Raw genomic sequence first — 23,173 nt, forward strand, 5'->3', positions numbered from 1 at the left:
AGCCAGATTTCGGCCGATAAGGATCCCTAATGTTGCAGAACTGTTTAGACAGTTTTTGTAGCTGTATATATATAACAATGATCCCCATGTAGAACCTTGGCTTGGTCTGCTCCCCCCCACAGAGAGAGGGTCCCGTCCTCACATGGAGTTGTTTTAGTAATAGATGGGCGTCGGGAGCCTCCTCCTTTCATCACCTTCGCCGTGGAAGACTCATCACCTGATTCCTTTTAACAGACTTGTCAGAGGAGACACGGCCACGCCAGACAGACAGGAGAGGAGAGGCTGATGTGGAAACCACATGTTCATCATCTACGGGTCCCCCCCCCCCCCTCCCCTCCCCTCCCCCAGAGTTACCTCTGATTTATACTTGGTTGTGTGTGCGTATAGTGGCAATCTACAAGCTCACAGCACGTTGCAGTGCAATGCGTTGTGAGCTTGTAGATCCGTTCTTTACTGTGTGAGACACCAGCGCACAACTATAGGTATAAATCAGGCTTTACACTTTCACAAACACACATGCCTGCGTGCCACATACGTTGAATTCAAAAACACGCACAGAGACCATCCATCTCATCGCTACTGACACGCTGTAGAATGCCACTACCGTCTGTGCATAATGTGATAGATCTGTAGATGCAGTTTGTATGTTTGCGTACATGTGTGTGCATTCCTGCATGCATGTGCGAGCACTTGCATGTGCGGTGTTGTGGTGGATCCCAGCTCCCTGTCTCTCCTGTCAGACAGCACACAGGGGGGTGCACACCAGCCCTGCGTTTCATCAACTCATGAAAAATCAGCCCCTCTCTCTCTCTCCTGGACGCGGGAAAATGTATTTTCACACGTATCGGCTTACAGAGAGGCTCCCGCGCGATCGACGCTGAAGACATCACCTCCCTCTGTGTCAATCTGTCATTCCTCCAGCCCCCCCTCGTCCATCTATCCCTGTCCATCTCTCTCTTCCCCTCTCCTCCATTCATTCCTCTCCTGTCCATCTCCCCCATCCCTTGCCACCCCCCCTCCCTCCCCCACACGCACATCCATCAACTCTCTCTCTCTCTCGTTCTTCATCCCCGTACAGTTCTACTGTAACTCCATACACGGCCAAATCATCAAGGGGACTTGTTCATTATAGACTTAGCAGCTGTGAGAGCCCGGAGTGATGCCAGACATCTGCAGCACCTTGTAACCCCTGAATGTCTCTGCCTGGACACCAAGAAAGGAAGACGGACGGACGGACGGACGGACGGACGGACGGACGGACGGACGGACGGACGGACGGACGGACGGACAGACAGACAGACAGACAGACAGACAGACAGACAGACAGACAGACAGACAGACAGACAGACAGACAGACAGACAGACAGACGGCCTGAGGTGAGGTGATTGAAGGTATCCAGGACAGGAGGAGAGGGGTACAGAAGATGCAGCTTCCAAGTCCGAAGGGGGAGGAATCAAGAGAACAGGGGAAAGACAAGGACAGGAGAGGAGAGTAGAACAAAGGAGGGTGGAGAGGTGGATCCTAGATCAGGAGGTGACGGTCGGGGAGCTTACAGGCGGACAGTCCGGAGACCGAGGCGGGAGTGTACAGTGGGACTGTAGAAGAGAACGTACAGTGGGACTGTAGAAGAGTGATAGGAGAGGAGAAGAGGGGGACGTCTTGACCCCACGGCCCCCGCTGAGGCCCTGCAGACTGCAGTAGCTGCAGCAGGCTGCCAAAATATAACCTCATCTGGGGGCAGACACACCTGGCCACTCACGCCGCAGGTTCCCATGATGAGTTGTGCAGCTGTCCGAGCATGTATTACATGTTTGAAGGACGGGGGGGGGGGGGGGGGGTGTCTTCACAGGGGGGGGGGGGGGGGGCTGTCTTTCAATAACAGGCAGCGGTACGGGAGCTCTCGTGAGGATGATTTCAGAGGACGCCGTGGGACGCGGCTGTGGCAAGCGGCCCAACCCGAAGACAGTTTATTTCTCTTTCACTGCAGTGGGGAACGGAGGGGGGGGGGGGGGGCTTTCTTCTTCTCATCTTACACCATCTCTCTCTCTTTCACCTCCTTCACAGTTGTGGGACTTCTAAGACCACTTTACATCCTCGTATACACGTTCACTATGTATATCCAAAACAAAAAGTTGACCCGACTTTACCACAGAGGCAGCAGCTGAACAGATCATGGATCTTTGTTTTCACATTTTAAAGCATGCTGAGGCTTTCATCCAGAATGACCTATGAAGAGCCAAGGACATTGTGACAGGATGGATGATTTTATTTAGCTTTTGCTATATGAGGCATTGAACCTATGATTCTTCTAATCACCACTAAGGACATAGGAAGCAAGTGTGTGTGTGTGTGTGTGTGTGTGTGTGTGTGTGTGTGTGTGTGTGTGTGTGTGCGTGCGTGTGCGTGTGTGTGTGTGTGTGTGTGTGTGCGTGTGCGCGTGCGCGTGTGCGTGTGTGTGTGTGTGTGTCAGTCCAGACCTGCAGTGCATCCCCCAGGTCAGCGGTGCTGATCTCGGGGTCCTCTGTAGTGTTGAAGGGGACCGGTGTGATTCTGACGAAGGTGAGAACCCGTGGCTCAGGGTACCTCCACATCATCACACCTGGACTGTCCTCTGTCTCGCTGTAGAACACTACTTCATATGACCCCGGCAGCCTCTGGGAGGCTATGGACACAACCAGAGAAGAAGACCAAAGAGAAGGAGGAGGAGGAGGAGGAGGAGGAGGAGAAGAAGAAAAAAGATGAATAAACATTAAAACCAATGTTGGAAGTTTGGTTTAACATGGCAGCAACCCTGATTGCTGCTCATATAAACAAGACAGGGACTAATGTGACTTCCGTGCAATCTGTAGCTATGGATAGTATTAGCTATTAGTTACTACTGTATGTGTGAATGAAGCACCAAAAAATGTGCTAACATGAGCGTAGCAGCTGAGATAAGCTGTGATTAGTTTAGCAGCATCAGCTGAGCTACGTTTTGCTGTGATTAGTCTACATGTGTGGGGACATACAGATGTCTACTTTTATGGGTACAGATACAAGTTCTGAATTGAAACCCTGTTCTAGAAGAATGGCCCCTTCGGTGCCTAAAGCCATGAAAATGTTTTCAACATCTCCAAATAAACATGGTGATTTAACAGCACTTTTACAGTACACAAAAAATGTTTAATAGAAGCTGAGACAAAATTCCCAGTTAAAAGGGAACTCATATGCCACTTCATGCTGTCATGACAAATTGGTCCACTGTTGCCAAAAGAGGCCATTGTGACTGACATTCAGCCATAGTCTGCAGTGTTGTGAAGCTGTTATGTCTAGTTCTACTGTGGAATCTAACCCTGCAACACAATATCTCCAAGTTTCCGTGCTTTCAGAATGTTTACATGCCTCAGAAGTAGTGAATAAACAAAGCCAGTGAGTAAACATTTTGCCATTGAATAAACAACCATTGATTGAAACAGACCGAGCACCTGCAGACTCTGTGAAAGGAGGTCCAGCACAGGATCTAAACCCTCTGAGTGGTGTTTGACTTTAGCGATGGCTGCTGTTTGGGATTCAAGTCCTTTGGAAAAATGTTTATTTGAAGCACAGACCGGCTGCTTTGCTTAGCCTGGCCCCCGGGGGCTACAAACAACACCAGAGCTCCTCGTTCCACAAAATCATATTTTAAAAGGCTTCACAATTCCACCGCGGCTTATTTTCCTTTCAAGTGAAGCGTTAAGCCGGCCACTTGAAGGTGGACGACGTATTGTTGTATCAGTTGCTGAAGCTTTTGTTTGTGAACAGGGCTTGATACAGGAGAACAAGTTGCTTTCATGAGCCCTTTGTTTTCATTGGTGTCAGTTTGAGACTGCTCCTCCAGAGACAGAGAACCTTTCCAGCTGTTCCAAAGCACCTCTTCTGCATCCATTCTTCCCTCTCTCTCTCTCTCTCCCTCTCCAACTCTCTCTCCATATCTCCCTCCCACCTTTCATTCTTCCATCCATTGTCCAACACCATCTCTCTATCCTTCCTTTACCTCCTTTCAGCGCTTCCTTCACTACTCATTTCCAAACTTCCCTCCCTCACTTGCTCCATCCTTCTTTTCTCCTTCTCTCCTCGTAGCACTTTTCCTTCCCCACTTTCATCATCCATCTTTCTATCCTCCCTCCATCCATCTCTCTCTCCTCCAGTGTTGGTCGGTGGGGCTCGGAGCTCTGGGTCTAGGTCTGGCCTATGGCTGTTGACAGCATGCTGCTGACAGATTGTCCTCTCTGTTCCACTTTACTACTGTACGCTGTTCTGTTCTGCAGGCTGCATATTAAATGCATCAAAGACCAAGCAGAACGGTGCAACAAACAAAGACTCCAAACCACAGCTGATCAGGAGCCAGAGAGAAGTTTGATCTGCCGTATATAACGTAAGAGTGTGTGTGTGTGTGTGTGTGTGTGTGTGTGTGTGTGTGTGTTACAGAGGACAGTGCGCAATAAGCAGAGGGAGGGGGAATAAACAGTGTATTACTCGGAGTGGAACCAGGCGGGCATGTCCCCAGAAACTCTTTTCATCTGACTTTGATCTATTCTAGGCCAATGCAAATCTTGTGATATTTCACTTTAGCAAACGTGTTTTTTTTTGGCTCATATATTTCACTGACCTAACTCTTTACACTCTGGACACCAAAGGACCAGTAGTTATTTACCAGTTGTTAAATGATACTAATGGACACTGGACCATAGTGACCATACTAATAATCATTCAGTGTTCTGGATTTTACTCTAACAAGTCTGTTTACAATCATCCAGTGATGGAGTGCTGGATGGCATGCCAGCGGACATAGCAGATGCCAACATACAGCAGGATGTTTGCTCATGACATGATCCTCTACGGCTACGCAGGTGTGCATGATGAAAAGTAAATGTTCCATAGAGTTAGCTCGTCACTTTAACCGAAGCCTAGTGTCCCTATTCTGGGCAGCCCCAAATACACAAACACTGGAGGAAAATATTTTCAAGTGGTGTAGAGGGAGAAAAGAAATCACACCCGTGTGAAGTGAGGGGCGCTCTTATCATCAAACATCATCATCATCTCATTCCAATCACAATTTGCCTTCCTCACCATCGTCTTCAATGTTTGTGTTTACACAATGTTTGTGCTTACATTCTAGTTTGAGTGTTAAACACAAACATTGTGTAACACAAACATTGAAGACAATAGTGAGGACGCAAATTGTGATTGGCTGGAATGAGATGATGTATGAAGATAAGAGCACCCCTCACTTCACACAGGCGTGGATTTTTTACACACTCAAAACTAGTCATAAGTCATAGGTGGTGGTGGCGGCAACACAATGTTTGTGTTTACACAAACACTCAAAGAAATGATAGACCCCTGGGAGACTCCTGTCAAATAAGTATAGGGTTTAAGTGGTTAAATGGAATTAGTTAACTCCAAGTAATGTTTAACAACATATACCCGCTCCACAGACATTCACCTGAGTCCTGGATATACTGGAAGAGTCCTGTACGCAAGTCATCTGAACTGTGCTCTGTCCTTGGTGTGAGGGAACCTGAGGAGGGAAATGGCTGTGTGTGGCAGGGTTCATCTTGGAGACCACTTTCAGTCAACACCCCTGTCTGGAGCTGGAGGTAGGCCTGAAGGTGTTCTTCCACCAACTTCAGGCAGTTGAGATGCTCCTGGCCCCAAAAGACCTGGGAAGACATAGGAAGATTATGACAGAGAAGATGGTACAGGAGGGAGACAAAGAGTGACATAAGGAGTGGTACAGGCAAATAAAGAGGAAGAGGAAGAGCGGCTAGTCAGTGGATCCGTGAAAAGATGTTATGATCGTGTTCGATAAGAAGGTAGAAATAATATACAGTATACATATATTTACAGAGGGGGAGAGACAGTGACAGAGTGAGATAAAAATAGGGAGGAAGAGATCGATGAATGGACAAGGGTGAAAAGGGTGGAGGAGATGAAAAACAAAGGCAGCCAGTGAAACAGAGACAGGTAGACATGTAGTCAACTGACGTTCTGTTCCAAAACAGGAAGCCCTGGCGGTCAGGGGTTACCCTTAACCTCCTCACTAACACTAACCATACACAAGCTAACATCCTCCTCACTAACCGGCGGTATTCCCCTTCGTCTCTCTCCATCAAAGCAAGGCCCTGCCTCGGGTTTGGCCGGACGACCAGGAATCTCTGAGTCAAAAACACTTCACACATGGGGCTGCCTGCCCTCGCGGCCGCCACTCAACTGCAGCTCGCAAGGGGCGGATTATGACTAAACTCTCAAAACAGGAACATTTGGGGATTTCTCAGGTTTTGGAAAGAGGCAAAAGAGAGCGAGAGAGAAGGAAGGAATCGGAAGGAATTCCGGTGGTTTTTGTGCAGGACTTGATTAAAACACCGCAAGCGGCAATATTTGCAAAGGGAAATGTACGATTATGAATTAAGTGTTGAGTTGCGAGTGATCTCTCTGTTAATGGGCACGCAATAAAGGCATTATGGCTGAAGGGGGGGTTCCCCTGAAGTAATGTGGAATACTGGACCAATAATGATACCCTTAGTTAAGAGTCATATCGAAAGGGGACTTTTATTTTTCAGTTTGCGTATTATGTAACACCACGCCACCTCTCAGGGAAACAGGCACACACACACCATAACACCCCACTCCCCCCTACCCAAACATACTAAAAATAGTCTGATATTATTCCATCACTTTACCAGCATAGATGACTCAAGGTTACATGGGAACTGCAGCCTTTAAATCTTACTGTCATCACTTTAATGGTACAGAGGACTGAGACCATGGTAGAAGTGAGCTGGAGGTGAGGATGTGAATGGAGTGCTGAGTGTTTGCAGGGCTGTGGTGGAGGGTGTGAGCTAATGAATACTGTAGAGAAAATTAGCACTGAAAAGCAAATGAAAGACTGAACACACACGACATTTGGGTTGAAAAGAGCAAACGTGTAGCTGTTGAATTTTGTGATCGAGGGCGTGTGCCCTAATTTAACACTCTGGACTGTACTGTGCAGGCACAGTAGTGAGGGCAATGAGGTCGTGGTGAATAGAATGTAATAGAACATACAGGTCAACTTATTATGTTCAAAAAACAAAATCTTAATGATAGCATAGCACCACAGATTATAAAATTCACACTCGTGTGAAATGAGGGGAACCCACTGTAATTATATCAGCCACATGACGTCTTACGTCGTCATTTAGTGCCTTAAACAAAGATTAAAGTCCATAGACTTGGCTGTCAAATGATTTACGTCAGAAGTGCTCTAAACAGACGTAAAAAATACCATAGACTTGGCTGCCACAATGCCACCCTAGCTCTACATGGGAGGATTCCAACCTGCAGCAGGCCTCCCTTCAGGTCCAGCAGTAGTTTGGCAGGACCGGGCTCAGGTCCAGGGCTGCCACTGTGCCGACACCAGCGCGCCTCCAGGGCGGCGCTGCAGGAGAACGGGCCCAGCAGCAGTCGACTCCGCTCCTTCAGTCCTGTTCTCACCGACACATTCTGAAGCTCCAGGAGCACCGAGGCAGCCTGGGCTGGATCTACAAGTAGAGAGAGAAACAGAGACGGATTCACTGACTGACTGACTGGCTGGCTGACTGACTGAACGTTTTTGAGGGGCGCTATAGCCCCTCCTATGTCTAGCTTTGAGGGTTTGTGAAAACACAAGTTACACTGTGTTAACACAAATATTGAATGCCTTTGACAATGAATGGCCATGCAGATTGTGTGTGTGTGTGTGTGTGTGTGTGTGTGTGTGTGTGTGTGTGTGTGTGTGTGTGTGTGTGTGTGTGTGTGTGTGTGTGTGTGTGTGTCTGTGTGCGTGAGAGAGAGATGTGAATGTGAGAGATAGATCACCCTGTGAGTGATGTGTAATAGGTCTGGGTGTGGGGTTCATGTAGAAAGGAAAGGACATTAAGTAATATCACATATCATCTAAACTAAAGTGAAGGAGAAAAAGAGAAAATAAATAATTAAAAGAGAATGAAAGAAAGCAGTTCCAGTGACGTGTGCAGCTTAGACTGGGTGTAGGAGGATAGAGAAGGAGTAATGAGTGATGCATGCAGTCTAGCACCAGGGGTCAATAAGACTCAGACGTGTGGGCAGGAGTTTGACTTGGAAAAAACGAGTTGGAATTACAACTAGCAACGTGATGGCGAAGTTCTGAGAAAACAAAGAACAATCAAGTACTACTTAAACATTTTAATGTTATATGATTAGAAGGATTAATGGATCGGAACAATATTCGACAAAAACATATTGTTCGGTAATACACCATTAGTTCCGCTCCCAAACCCAGTGTTCCGCACGCTATCCCGCTGTGTTTTGAACTAAACTAACACAATCTGGCTTCCAAACATCAAGGCAGCGCAAAATACAAACACATCAGTCGCATCACTGGCCTTCCAAAACATGTGCTCATCCAATGTTTAGAAACCAGGAATGCTCCCTGAAAACAGGTGAGGGTGATTCTGGAACAATACACCCTCTGTAACAATTATTGTATATATGAACCTGTTTTTTCCTCTACTTTCAGCGCTTTAAAAAAATTGCGGATTGAGAAGCTAAATGGGTTGCAGGCCTACAATTTCTGGTGGGTCCCCGCATGTCAAGGGTACTAGTGATTTTTTTTCCTTTTTTTGGTTCCCAGAATGAAAGCATAATGAAAGCCGCACCATATCTGTGCCAGAGAAGGACACAATGGTATGGAGGCAGGGATTGTCTCTCTGAAAATTAAGGGAACCACAGCCAGCCCCGGCTCAGTCAACTTACAGACAAGCAGAACAGACTCACTGTCCTCTCCTGAGTATGTGCCCCTGAGAGAGAGAGATGTGCTGTGGTCCCAGTTGCACACCATGGTCATAATACTGCAGTGGCCTGCCGGGTTACATAAATTACCAGATAGAAGCCCTCTCAGTTCAGCTGCTCTCTACTCTCTAATACCCATCCATCATGGCCTCCCTTCGTGGGAGTTCAGTTCCGGTCAGACAAGGCTGTGGCAGTCACTGACCCTCTGTAAAAACAGTCTATGAACCCCAATCTGTACCTTCACTACAGACAGAGAAACACAAGCTTTCACAGATGAAAGCATTACAGCAAGACAAATAGTAAAAGAGGGAGAGAGGTAGTGTATATCTGTCGTTAGCTCTAATGGGAACCAGAAACAGCAGAGATGGGTGACTGAGTAAGACATGGAGGAACATTAGCAGCACCACAACTAAACAAGGACAACGTTCCCCCTCTTCCTTTCCCTTGTAACAGAGACGTGTCCCTGCGGCCACAGACCGTCCTGGACTACGGTGGCCTGTTGGCCCCATAAATCACCAGACTTGAAACCCCCCTGAGCTTCTTGTTGACATGGGAGTGCTGTTCTGATCAGCTCCAGCAGTAGCAGCAGGCCATTTGGAAGCCTAAGCCTGGGATGACTAATAATGATGCCCTGAGAAGAAGCACTTTAACGGTTCCTTTTATCTCCACACAACTGCTCCCAGGCTGCCTGTCTGCAGGTCTGGGGAACAGCAACAACAAGCTGCAGGTCCACACAGAGCTCTGAGCTTTGTTTTGGTCCGTAGCTGTTTACAATAACCATGAAACACAGAGTCTGTGTTGACACTGTGGGTTTGATCATAGGGAACGGGGGAAGAAAGGCAGAGAGTGGTTAGAAAGTGGGAAGGTGGAGGGCTTGAGGAAGAGGTAGGAATGAAGAGATGGTAGGAATGAAGAGATGGGAAGATGGAGAGACAACTGAATACAGACAGACGTTTAAACAGTCAAAATATATAGACAGACAGACAGACAGACAGACAGACAGACAGACAGACAGACAGACAGACAGACAGACAGACAGACAGACAGACAGACAGACAGACAGACAGACGCGGGTGCCGGTCAAAAACAGGCGGTGGATCCTATTGGTTCTCTGATCCGAGCACCCACCCAAGCCCCCCTCCTCCCCTCCGCCTCCCTGGTAGAAAACAGCAGAGAACACTGATGTCACCAAATGTGGAGCGACGCGCCTCTGCACTGTAATTGGTTAGCTAAATACAAGGAAGTGGGCTTCCTATGCCAAATCTTCCAATGAATTTCCCCAGGCGTTTCTTTTTGAGCCGAATGCAAAAAACTAAAATAAAAGCCTAGGTATTGAGGCTAGTGAGCAAGATGCTGAACCCCTAATTGCTCCCAGTCTGCAGGTTGGTGCCTTGCATGGTTTCCTCCTCTGCCATCGGTGTATGAATGTGTATGTGAATGGATGAATGTAATGCAACACTCTATGTAAAACGCTTTGGATAAATGCGCTATATACTACTGTAAAATGCACCATTTACCATAGATAGAATGAAGACAATATGACAGACAACTGTGTTCAGATATTTCCTGGCTCTGTGGACACTGGACAGTCTGAGCAATATCTTATTCAACACTGGAACCCAATAACACAACAGGAGTCTTCGACTGATTCAAGGCTTTTCTTGTATAAATCTATCTAAGAGGAAATATGACTCATCTCCCTTCGGGCCAACGTGGTTGATACAAGCTGGCAGTTTACCTGCTCAGATTTTCTGCTCTTGCAATACAGAGAGATTAGTTCTGAACTGCAGACACTGGGTTTGTTTTCATGAGAGAGATTTACTAGACAGAAACAGGGAACTCCCCAACCGGTCTGTTAAATAGAGGCAGAGACGTAGTATGCACACACGGACTCTCTCTCTCTCTCTCTCTCACACACACACACACACGCACGCACACGCGCACGCGCACACGCACACGCACACGCACACGCACACGCACACGCACACGCACACGCACACACACACACACACACACACACACACACACACACACACACACACACACACACACACACACACAGAGAGACACAAAAGCACACACGCACAAGCACAGTAGGTATCAAAGCATTCCCCCTCCCTGTGCGTCATTTATGGCCCAGCTGACCGCAGCATCCATGTTAAACCCAGCTGCAGCAGCCGACACACTCTTAATAATGACACTAATTGGGAGTGGTTTTAATGAGGGGGGATTCCCTCTCTTTCTTCCTCCCTCCGTAGGTCCTTCCACCCTGGCTGAACACTGCAAAAAGAGAGAGGGAGGGACGGAGGGAGAGCTGGTAACCGCAATTATTCTACTCTCTGTCAGTTTCTTTTCATTCTCTCTCTCTCTCTATCGCTCCTTTCCTCCCTCGCTCCATCCATATTTGGGTCCAAGCCATCGTTAGTGTTATATTACTTTCCTCCAGTGGTGTGTCAGGTGAAATGGAATGTCCTGCATGTCACTGGGAGGACGGCAGAGAAGGAGTGTGTGATGATATCAACACAATATCAATATTGTGATATGAGACCAGATATAATCATTGGTATTAGTTATCATAATATCAGGATATGGCTTGCATGTTTTTTTTTTTACCGGATTACAGTAAACTGGTTACATTTTCGGAGCTTATTAGACAATGAATGCCTCTACAATATGTGTAGTCACTAGTCATAATATCCACATTACCATTGATCTTTCTTAATTATGTGTAAAAAAGAATGCACGAATAGTCATCCCCTATACCTACATATCATTACATTTATAGGTATCTATCGATAATCAAACATAATATTGTGATAGAGGCCCGGCTGAGTGGCGTAGAGGTAATGTTCCTGCCAACCACATGGGAGACTAGGGGTTCGAATCCAGGTGGAATTCCTCACTGTCAGCGTTAGGTAAAAAAGAAAAGCAGCTGGCAACTTCATGTACAGTACATCAGAGGAGAGATGTGCTCTGGGACTGTCTCGACTAAATTGTGAGAAAAGGGGAAATATTTAGATTTTCATATTTGATTTTGCCAGTAGACGTAACCCTGGTGAGTGTGAGAAAACAGAAACAGAAAATGAGAGATGCGAATCAAGCCAGTGAGAGGGAGGGGGAGAGAGAGAGAGAGAGAGAGAGAGAGAGAGAGAGAGAGACACACACACACACACACACACACACACACACACACACACACACACACACACACACACACACACACACACACACACACACACACACACAGAGAGAGTTTGTGCTGCTGTGTTGTTAGGGCTGGTTCAGTGTTACTGTTATGGTTTGATAAGAAGAGGAAAATACAGAACAGCAGCTAATTACAGAAGGATTTAGACCTCAGACATAGCTTTGCTTCCAGACACATTAGGCCCAGGTCTGAGTCTGATGAACAAACCACCATCACCCAAACACACTTAATACAGAGGCCTGGTATGACCACCACATTATGCCCACATGCACACCACGCAGACGGAAAGGAAATATGACCACGGCACAGGAATGTTGTGTGGATGCCACTGTGAACGATGTAGGCGTACATATGGAAAGTTCACACGTATGCCTGCGCACGCACACGCACACACACACACACACACACACACACACACACACACACACACACACACACACACACACACACACACACACACACACACACACACACACACACACACACACACACACACACACACACACACACACACACACACACACACACACACACACACACACACTCATTCCAGTAACTGGGCAGCTGTTGGTTTGGGGGTATACAAGGCTACTCCATTATTCTCTCATTATCTCACAAGTATTAGAAAATATTCTCAATAGGAGCCAAATGAAATGGATCCCGTGATATGAAAAAGCCGACACACACACACACACACACACACACACACACACACACACACACACACACACACACACACACACACACACACACACACACACACACACACACACACACACACACACACACAACGCAACAAGTGTTTCAGGATACAGATCATGGACGGCACACACTGCATGGACGTATTAGTTCCCCATAACCTTACCAATCTAACCCTTACCTTAACTATAGTCTTATGAAACTGCAGTCAAATCTACTTGGGGAAACACATTTTCCCATAATTATTGGACATAATATGTCTAACTGGTTTAATGTCCAAAATGTCCTGAAATGTCGGCCAGGAACACACAGACACATGCACTTAAGCACAAACTTACGCACACACTAACACACAGTTGCACCGAAAAAGAATTACGCATTTAAAATATCGTGATCAGCTACAGTATAAGGACTGTTTAGGGAGTTTGACAGACAGCAAACACCCAGACAGATAAAAACACAGAAACGGAGCACGCATTCACATACTGTATAGTACGGACACACAACCATGTAACTAAGGAACCAGAGAATGACCGTCTATATGAGCAGTAAGGGGGGTTTAGCGTGTAATCCAGGGTGTTAGGTGTGTGGGTGGCACAGCAGGAAGAACATCAGACTACTATGACAGGACTGTGTCAGTGGCACAGTACAAAGATATGTGTCTGGCTAGTTGCCACACACCATTCTGAACTAAGGCTTCTGCTCTCCAGTGGCGAGCCTCAGCCTCACTCATACTAGCCTGCAGTGTGCATGGAAGCGCACGCACGCACACGCACGCACACACGCACACACGCATGCACGCGCACACACGATTGCACATGTCAGTACACGCACGTGTGCGTGCATGCATGCACAGCGCACAGGCACACAACCACACGCACCATCTGACATAATATGACCCTGGGACACCCGGCGACTCTCTTTCTGGTGCAGTTTGAAGAGGGGGTGGGATGAAATCATGGTGAAGTGAAATACATCTCTGGCTAACGCTGGGGTAGGGATTAGATAGGATAGGGAGCGTTGATTTACCGTGTCGGTTTCTCCCTGGCAGCCGTTATCTGACCACTGCCTGGCTGATTTATGCTCGGGGACTCACTGTTATCAATTAGGAGAAACCTAAAGGAGTCATTACCTAACTAGCGACGGCCCCTGAGGGCTGTCTGGGCTGGTGAGAGTAATAGAAGTAATATACTGTCACTTACCACAGTAATACACAGTTCATTTACCACAAGACCACTATAGGACGCTAGAGGAAAGTGGCTAGGGATCGGGACAGTGACTGTGGAACATGACGGGAGCACAGGGAGCAATGCGTCATGCGAGGCAGTTAAAAATAACTGATAGGGCTAATGGGTTGCACATGGAGCAAGTGACAGTTGCACCACATCAGCAAATGATGGCACCGCTCGAGAGCTCATCTCATAACGTCTGTTTAATACAAATCTTTGCGCAGTTTTTTGGTGTTATTTGGAGACAGTCAGTGATACAGTCAGTACATACTGTATAGAATGGATGTAAGGAAATGGAGAGGACGATTGTTGTGACACATTTTGTCTAAATCCGCCTCTGCATGTTTCAGGAGACAAAGGCTATTGTTCGAAATCGAATCCACTGAAGGACAGAGAGAAAAGACTACGAGAGAACGGCCTACACCACTGCAATCCCACATCTCTCCTCTTACACCTACTGTATTTCTAATCTACTGTATATGACTTACTGCTGCATACATCTCAGACTGTACTGAAGCAACATAGAAAACATTTCATTTTATTTTATTTATAATATTATTATTATTTTAGTCTCCACCAGGCCGAAGGCATGGGGAGAGAGTATGTTTTGCACTCCGTCCGTGTGTCCGTCCGTCCGTACGTGTACAACTAATCTCCGGCAACGTTAATCCGGTCGATGCCAAATTTTGCACATACACTCCCAACTATGAACCTCTGCCCCAGAAAACATTTTTTTTTATATTACTCCTCCAGATTTTGTCCAATAATTCCGCAAATCGTTACACACTATCTCTATAGTCATGTGTTCAAGCCAGATCTGTCCGATATTTCATATTCCATCCTAATTTGCTAACATTGGCTTTCAAAGTTTGCAAGAACAAAAAGCAAATGAACGCAGCGTGCAATTTACGTGAAATCTTTTCACATTGGCCTGTTATAGCGCCACCAACAGGTGGATTTTTGCTAAACACATTTAAGGGACAAAATGCCTCAAATCAGGAACGCAGTGTGCAATTTTCGTGAAATCTTTCATGGACTTTCCTACTAGGCTAAGGAATATATCCCACTCTTTTCACATTGGCCTGTTATAGCACCACCAACAGGTGGATTTTAGCAAAACACATTTTTGGAACTAAATGTCTCAAATCATCCAAGGCGTAAGAAGAAATGGCACCCTTTTCACATTGGTCTATTATAGCGCCACCAGGAGGCCACAACCTGACCTGTCCTGGTGGAGAACAGGGCCCCGAGGTGCACTTAATCTAGTTTTATATAATTTTTTAAACCCATTTTTTCACCCAGTTTCAATTATCTAATGTAATCCTGGGCGCTACACTTCCTCTGCCAACCTGGGGGGGCAGCGGACTGACCTCATGCTTCCTTCTATGCATGAGGAGTCCAAGCTGCTTCTTTTCACCTGACAGGAACACGTTATTCCGACCAGTTCCTTTCCCCTCCATCAGTTCTAGAGACCAGGATTACTGAATGTTTTTAGTGAGGGTACCTACCCTAGGGGACACACACCCACACACCTGTATATATGTATTTATTTCCCCCCTCAATTTTCACCTCTGACATAATTATTTTATTAAAGCCATGAAAACAATGTTATAGCTGGGTTAGCTTGCCAAATCACAGCAGGGTATGCTTCCAAATATAAATCTCTCCATGTTGCGTTGGGCCTCCCCACAGACTATTGAAACAAATTAATATGATTAATGGGGGAGAGTGGCTCTCTTTCTGCAGAGTAAACAAACTGACATGGTCATAACTCACGTATCGGTCCAGGGAAACAAAATAACACATGAAAAAAGGGTGACTTAAAAATAATTAATGGGTAGCTTTTGCTTTGTTCCACAGACAGAAGTTTTCCTTTACGAGCCTATTTGAGTAAATCACTGTGATAGAGCCGGAGTCTGCAGGGGGCTATAGGATTGGAGAGAACTGTGTGTGTGTGTGTGTGTGTGTGTGTGTGTGTGTGTGTGTGTGTGTGTGTGTGTGTGTGTGTGTGTGTGTGTGTGTACTGTGTAGTTGTATAGTGCATGCCAGAGTGAAAGTAACGGTCAAACTTGGTGCACACACATTGTGTATATGTGTGTTGCTGGGAGCTCAGGGGTGCTCCGTGGGCAGGTCCTACAGCCTGACTGAGAACTGAGAGATTAGGGAGGGTCTTGTTTCATGGACCTTAAGACATCTGTTCTCTCTCTCTCTCTCTCTCTCTCTCTCTCTCTCTCTCTCTCTTTCATTGAACTATAAATGCCCCTCTACCTTGGGGAGTGGGTGAGCGGGGACGGAGGGTGGAATGCAGGGTCTTCCACTTGCTTTTCATTAACACAGGATCCGGTAACACACCTCACTGTCAACCTAATCCCCTCTCTCTCCATCTTGTCCCCTGGCAGAGGGGTGGGGAGGGAGGGGGGGTGCCATGACCAGGTACAGACCCCCGGAGGGTCCTTGGATGAAGGTCGGATGACAGGGTCTTCACCCCTCGGCAACATGGATGCATGCTGATGAGGGAGAAGGGGTGGAGGTGAAGCACGGTAGACGAGACCTCTCTGAAGTCTTTTTTTGTACTTGATTGCGCATCACGTCACCCTCGCCAAGCACCGGAAATAGCAGATCTACAAGCTTGCGACGCGTTGCGAATTCGTAGATCGCCTATTTTCGGCGAACAGCATGGCATTGGGCACACAACCAAGTATACATCAGGCATTACAGTTCCAACTGAGGGTCCCTCTGTCTCCGTCTGTTTTTTCCGCTTTGCGGCATCTCTGTTTAACCCGTTCATTCTCTCTGCTCTCTCTCTCTCTCCCTTTTTCTCTTTCTACTGGTCCATCATTGTCTGTTTCTTTCATTCCGCTACCAACTTTTACAGTTCATCTGTTTCCCCTCCATTTCCTCTCCTCTCTGTTCATTTTATCTATATTTTCGGCATTAATCCTGATGTCTTTTTTTTGGTCCACTTCCCCATTTCTCTTCCTCCTTTCAGAACTCCTGTTTTATCTGCCCTTCCCCTCCCGCCTCTCTCACTCCCTTCCCCTTAATGTTCTTCCCTCCATTCTCCATCCTGCTGTCCTTCTTTATCATGAACCTCCTCCCTGGTTTCCCTTCTTTCATAACTCCCTTTGTTTTGTCACCCTTCACTTCACCTCCTCTCTCTCTCTCCCTCCCTCTCCGTCTCCGTCTCTCTCTCTCTCTCCCTCTGTCTGTCTGTCTCTCTCTCTCGGCCCAGTGGCATCATCCTGAGGTCCATTAATCTGGGGCTGACAGTGAGGACCAGCAGAGCTATAACAACAACAATACAGCAGCAGCAGCAGCAGTAGTACTACATTCTTCTGTCTCACATCTCTCATGTACTGGTCTCTCCCCAGGGGGTCGTTCCATCTGACTTATCGAGGCGGGCCGAACGCTCAACCTTACAGGACAGGAATCCCAACCTTTATCATCATAAAATTCCAAGGTATCCGTTTTCTGAGGTATGGAGCAGCGTATGGACCGGGGGCCGGGGTGGTGAGTGATGGAGGCAGAGCAGTGGAGGCTAAACTCAACTGGTGGATTCGTCTAATGTCACCGTCCATCTGTCTGCGTAATTGGAGACAGTTTGTCTCCTTTTGCTGGCAACAAATCTGGAAACACTATTTAGAGTACTCTGCTGGGAAAAGAGGTGTGTGTGTGTGTGTGTGTGTGTGTGTGTGTGTGTGTGTGTGTGTGTGTGTGTGTGTGTGTGTGTGTGTGTGTGTGTGTGTGTGTGTGTGTGTGTGTGTGAGAGCGTTTGTTTGTGATAAAGATCTATAAGGGTAATAAACGTATCCACAGCCAGTGAAAACTTGCAGTGGTGAGATAAACATGCTATTCTGTTGACAGAGAGACACATTTGTCCCAATAAAAATAATGTTTCAGGAGGACATTCTGCGTTGTGTGAACTTTGCATACTTTCCATGGGAATATGTGTTCTATTCCGGCTATGAACTTGTCGATCAAAAGAAATATAAGGGGCCTGGGCTGTGGCTCAGCGGTCCAGGCACCTTGGCTGGTAATCCAGTCTGGCAGTGTGCCGCGGGTTCGACTCCCAATCCCGACGGCCTTTACTCCATGTCACCCCCCATCTCTCTCCCCATTTCCTGTCAGCCTACTGTCTATCCCTCCATACGTAACAAACATAAAATTAAGGCGAAAGCCACAAAAAACATTAAGAAATATAAGGATGCTTTCCATGAATGCGCCCCAATATACTGTTATGTATTATAACCCTTCAATGTATTTAAAAATGTATAAAAAATGATCTAAGCAAGGGCAGCTGAATGAACCCAATAATCAAATACTGTATGTGCAAATGATGACACCATTAACTTTGCTAATGTTTAAAACGCTGAGGAAGGCCTGCGTGCCGAAACACGTTAGTTCCTCTAGGTGGACTGCTGCTGCTGCACGTGATTTCATGAAATAAACATACTCAAACTTTATACAAGAGAGTGCGGATATTCCCTTTTACCATTAACTTTACAACAGTTACAATGTGTAGTGCCTCGATCAAGTGAGAGAAAGAGATTCAAGGATTAAAACTAGTTCTGTTAGGCCAGGTCCCGATATCGGTAAACATTTTGTTTGAGCTGTTCTACGTACAGCCAACCAGTTATGGAAGTGATTCTTAACATTATTAGTTTGACCAATTCAAATACTCTTTCATCTTAAAATAGATAAATAATAATAGATAATGTATCTATAAGTGTATATATTATTACTGTAGTAGGGCATGCCTACATGAGTTATGGGTTATGCTTACTCAGTTGCGTGCCGTGCTGCACACCGAAAATAGCCAATCTACAGTATAAGCTCACAAGGCGCGATAACGACATGCACTTTGTCAGCTAGTAGCCTACATACAGTATGTATGGATGAAGTAAGTACTGTACTTTCTTTAGAGAAAGCCAAGAGTAAGACAGGTTGGTCTCTATAGGAATCCAAATGACTGAAATCAGTTGTGATGACTGATGCATTTAAACCACGGAAAGAGTGGGATAGAGTGACCAGATTATATTCACAAGTATAAATGATGTTCAGTACAAATGATGTTCAGAAGTACTGGTTCGACGTTGTTGTCATTGTTGTGTTCTTTTTGCAGTAACAATGATCGGTGGTTCAAAGAACTCCGAGTCAGATTGTGGAACTCCATAAACACCAACGCTGCTGATCCCAACATCTTTATTTGGGTTGGAGCATGTTGTAATGTCCTCAGTACAGCGGAGGCTCTGTTTCATTTCATTTCATTTTCTGGCAGTCACAGGGAAAACAATATCCATGTAAAAATGCAATCACTGAGCTGGAATCTATAAGTTTTCTGTGTTTATTGTAAACAAAAAGGAAGGACTCTCTGTGAAGGATCACTATTATTCAAAAGGTGTACAATGTGCAATGCACGGCTAAAAATAGTCATCCTAAAGTGAAAGGGGGAGCTGTGGTTGCTGGGCGGCAGACTGAGGGGATTAGCTTTCATATGAGCACAATAGTCTCTAAACTCGTATTTGTTTTTTCCATTGCGTCGCATGGCCCGCCGCTTCCAACTGTGTTTATCAGAGTCAACACATCAATCCTAGATGAAAGCGGCAACGCTGGTGAAAATCAGCGCGGGGCAGCCGCGCTGAGTATTGTCTCACCGTGCAGTTATGCAGATTCGAGTAAACAAAGTGCAAATTGTTTGAGGTTTTAATTAAAATTTTCGACAATCATTTTATCTGAAGTAACCCTATATAACAACATCTGTAAAACAGATGCAGGCACTTAAGGAGGCCAGATCCAGTTATGTCCCGTTCCCTCTCTGAGCAGTCTTCTCTGTAGCTGAGCAGACTCGCTTACAGTACATGTGGGGTCAGGGTGGATGGTTAACATGCTGCTTGTTGCATGTCATCCCCCATAGAGCCTGACCAGTACAGTATATAGGTGCATGTTGCATGTCCTCCCCCATAGAGCCTGACCAGTACAGTATATAGGTGCATGTCATCCCCCATAGAGCCTGACCAGTACAGTATATAGGTGCATGTTGCATGTCCTCCCCCATAGAGCCTGACCAGTACAGTATATAGGTGCATGTCCTCCCCCATAGAGCCTGACCAGTACAGTATATAGGTGCATGTTGCATGTCCTCCCCCATAGAGCCTGACCAGTACAGTATATAGGTGCATGTTGCATGTCATCCCCCATAGAGCCTGACCAGTACAGTATATAGGTGCATGTCCTCCCCCATAGAGCCTGACCAGTACAGTATATAGGTGCATGTTGCATGTCATCCCCCATAGAGCCTGACCAGTACAGTATATAGGTGCATGTTGCATGTCATCCCCCATAGAGCCTGACCAGTACAGTATATAGGTGCATGTTGCATGTCATCCCCCATAGAGCCTGACCAGTACAGTATATAGGTGCATGTCATCCCCCATAGAGCCTGACCAGTACAGTATATAGGTGCATGTCATCCCCCATAGAGCCTGACCAGTACAGTATATAGGTGCATGTCCTCCCCCATAGAGCCTGACCAGTACAGTATATAGGTGCATGTCCTCCCCCATAGAGCCTGACCAGTACAGCATATAGGTGCATGTCCTCCCCCATAGAGCCTGACCAGTACAGTATATAGGTGCATGTCCTCCCCCATAGAGCCTGACCAGTACAGTATATACTGTAGGTGCATGTTGCATGTCATCCCCCATAGAGCCTGACCAGTACAGTATATACTGTAGGTGCATGTTGCATGTCCTCCCCCATAGAGCCTGACCAGTACAGTATATAGGTGCATGTTGCATGTCCTCCCCCATAGAGCCTGACCAGTACAGTATATAGGTGCATGTTGCATGTCCTCCCCCATAGAGCCTGACCAGTACAGTATATAGGTGCATGTCCTCCCCCATAGAGCCTGACCAGTACAGTATATAGGTGCATGTTGCATGTCCTCCCCCATAGAGCCTGACCAGTACAGTATATACTGTAGGTGCATGTTGCATGTCCTCCCCCATAGAGCCTGACCAGTACAGTATATAGGTGCATGTTGCATGTCCTCCCCCATAGAGCCTGACCAGTACAGTATATAGGTGCATGTCCTCCCCCATAGAGCCTGACCAGTACAGTATATAGGTGCATGTTGCATGTCCTCCCCCATAGAGCCTGACCAGTACAGTATATACTGTAGGTGCATGTTGCATGTCCTCCCCCATAGAGCCTGACCAGTACAGTATATAGGTGCATGTTGCATGTCCTCCCCCATAGAGCCTGACCAGTACAGTATATAGGTTCGGCTGATATATCGGCCATTAGTTGACTGTTTTGAATATCGTCATGTTTTTAACCTTTAAAAACATTTATAATTTTATATATATACTATATACACACACACACACACACACACACACACACACACACACACACACACACACACACACACACACACACACACACACACACACACACACACACACACACACACACACACACACACACACACACACACACAAAAGGTTCAGTTCATGTGTAATAATAATAATAATACGCAAATTGGTACACTAATTGGTATACAGTCTCTCTATAGCAGACGTAGAATACGCACATCGACAGGCTGGGTGCTGGGCTAAAAGAAACTTCATGTAGATAGGATGGAGCCCGCACACCACAGGTAAAGGTAAGACGTTCTTTATTTAAATGCTGACAACGTTTCGTCAGGTCATGTGAACATACACACAAGTTTGTACATTTATAATAAGGGAGTGCCCCCATTACCCAATCAAACACCACATTTTGGTGCCCCTCCCATCACTACAGGTGTGACACGTCAACCCTGAGTGAGTGGGTGGGGACCCAGACATATTGAAGTGAATATAGTCTGTTCAGAATTTTTTTTTTTTGTTCAGCCCCCATTACCCAATCAAACACCAAAATGTGGTGTTTGATTGGGTAATGGGGGCACTCCCTTATTATAAATGTACAAACTTGTGTGTATGTTCACATGACCTGATGAAGATCAACAATTCAACACAGATCGAAACGTTGTCAGCAATTAAATAAAGAACGTCTTACCTTTACCTGTGGTGTGCGGGCTCCATCCTATCTACATACAGTCTCTCTATAGCCATTAAACTTGTATGCAACACTCCCTAGAGGTCAAGGACAAACCTTTGCCTGGAATTTTTCACATCTGCTCTTTATAGCGCCACCAGGAGGCCCACATAATGTAAAACACATTTTTTATCCAAATTTCATCTATATTTCTCATATTCCATCCTGATTGGCTAAGATTGGCTTCCAAAGTTTTCAGGAGTGGCCCGTTTTGTACAAAATGCAGCAAATCATCAACGCAGTGTCCGACTGTGGTGAAACTGTGTACGCATATTCCCACTAGACTGAGGAATCATATACTACTGTATACTATAATATATATATATATATGTATACTGAACCATATTCCCACTAGACTGAGGAATCATATACTACTGTATACTATAATATATATATATATATATATGTATACTGAACCATATTCCCACTAGACTGAGGAAGAAATGCCACTTCACATTTTTCAAATCAGCTTGATGCTGGCACTATAACAGGCAGAGTCGCATTTTATATTTACATATAGCTGCACCGATCTGCGCCAAACTTTGTATACACATTCCCTATAGTGGAAAGGAAAAACGTCTGGCCTGCATTTTTCAATTCTGCCTTTTTAGTCCTTTTTATCCAAATATCAATCCTGGTGGAGACCTGGTCACCGAGGATCACTTCTTCTAGTTGTTCATGTATTTGCTTGCACGTTGGACACCAGCCTACTCGGGAACGATGCAAGTTGGTAAAGATTCCTGTTGTGAACACATGCCCCCTCAGGTTATGCAATAACCATTACAACCGTCTGTCTGTGTCCCTTTTTATATCCATTATGGAGACGTCTGTCTGTCTGTCTTTCTGCCTGTGTCCCTTTTATATCCATTATGGAGACATCTGCCTGTCTGTCTGTCTGTCTTTCTGCCTGTGTCCCTTTTATATCCATTATGGAGACGTCTGTCTGTCTGTCTCTCTGTCTGTCTGTCTGACTGTCTGTCTGTCTTTCTGCCTGTGTCCCTTTTATATCCATTATGGAGACATCTGTCTGACTGTCTGTCTTTCTGCCTGTGTCCCTTTTATATCCATTATGGAGACGTCTGTCTGTCTGTCTGTCTGACTGTCTTTCTGACTGTGTCCCTTTTATATCCA

General features: G+C 46.0%; 1 protein-coding gene across 2 annotated transcripts in view; it reads right to left on the bottom strand.

Annotated features, from left to right (window-relative positions):
* vps13b (vacuolar protein sorting 13 homolog B) overlaps positions 1-23,173 on the bottom strand; it is a 445,793-nt gene that overhangs the window by 103,312 nt on the left and 319,308 nt on the right. For both annotated transcript variants that reach the window (XM_080768430.1, XM_080768431.1), the window contains exons 39-41: positions 7,340-7,542; positions 5,466-5,682; positions 2,479-2,663 (exon numbers count right to left, since the gene is read on the bottom strand). In XM_080768430.1, coding sequence (XP_080624556.1) covers positions 2,479-2,663; positions 5,466-5,682; positions 7,340-7,542 — 605 coding nt within the window. The remainder of the gene's footprint in view (positions 1-2,478; positions 2,664-5,465; positions 5,683-7,339; positions 7,543-23,173) is intronic.

Source organism: Protomyctophum bolini, assembly GCF_963924005.1.
Source record: "Protomyctophum bolini genome assembly, chromosome: 7".
NCBI lineage: Eukaryota > Metazoa > Chordata > Actinopteri > Myctophiformes > Myctophidae > Protomyctophum > Protomyctophum bolini.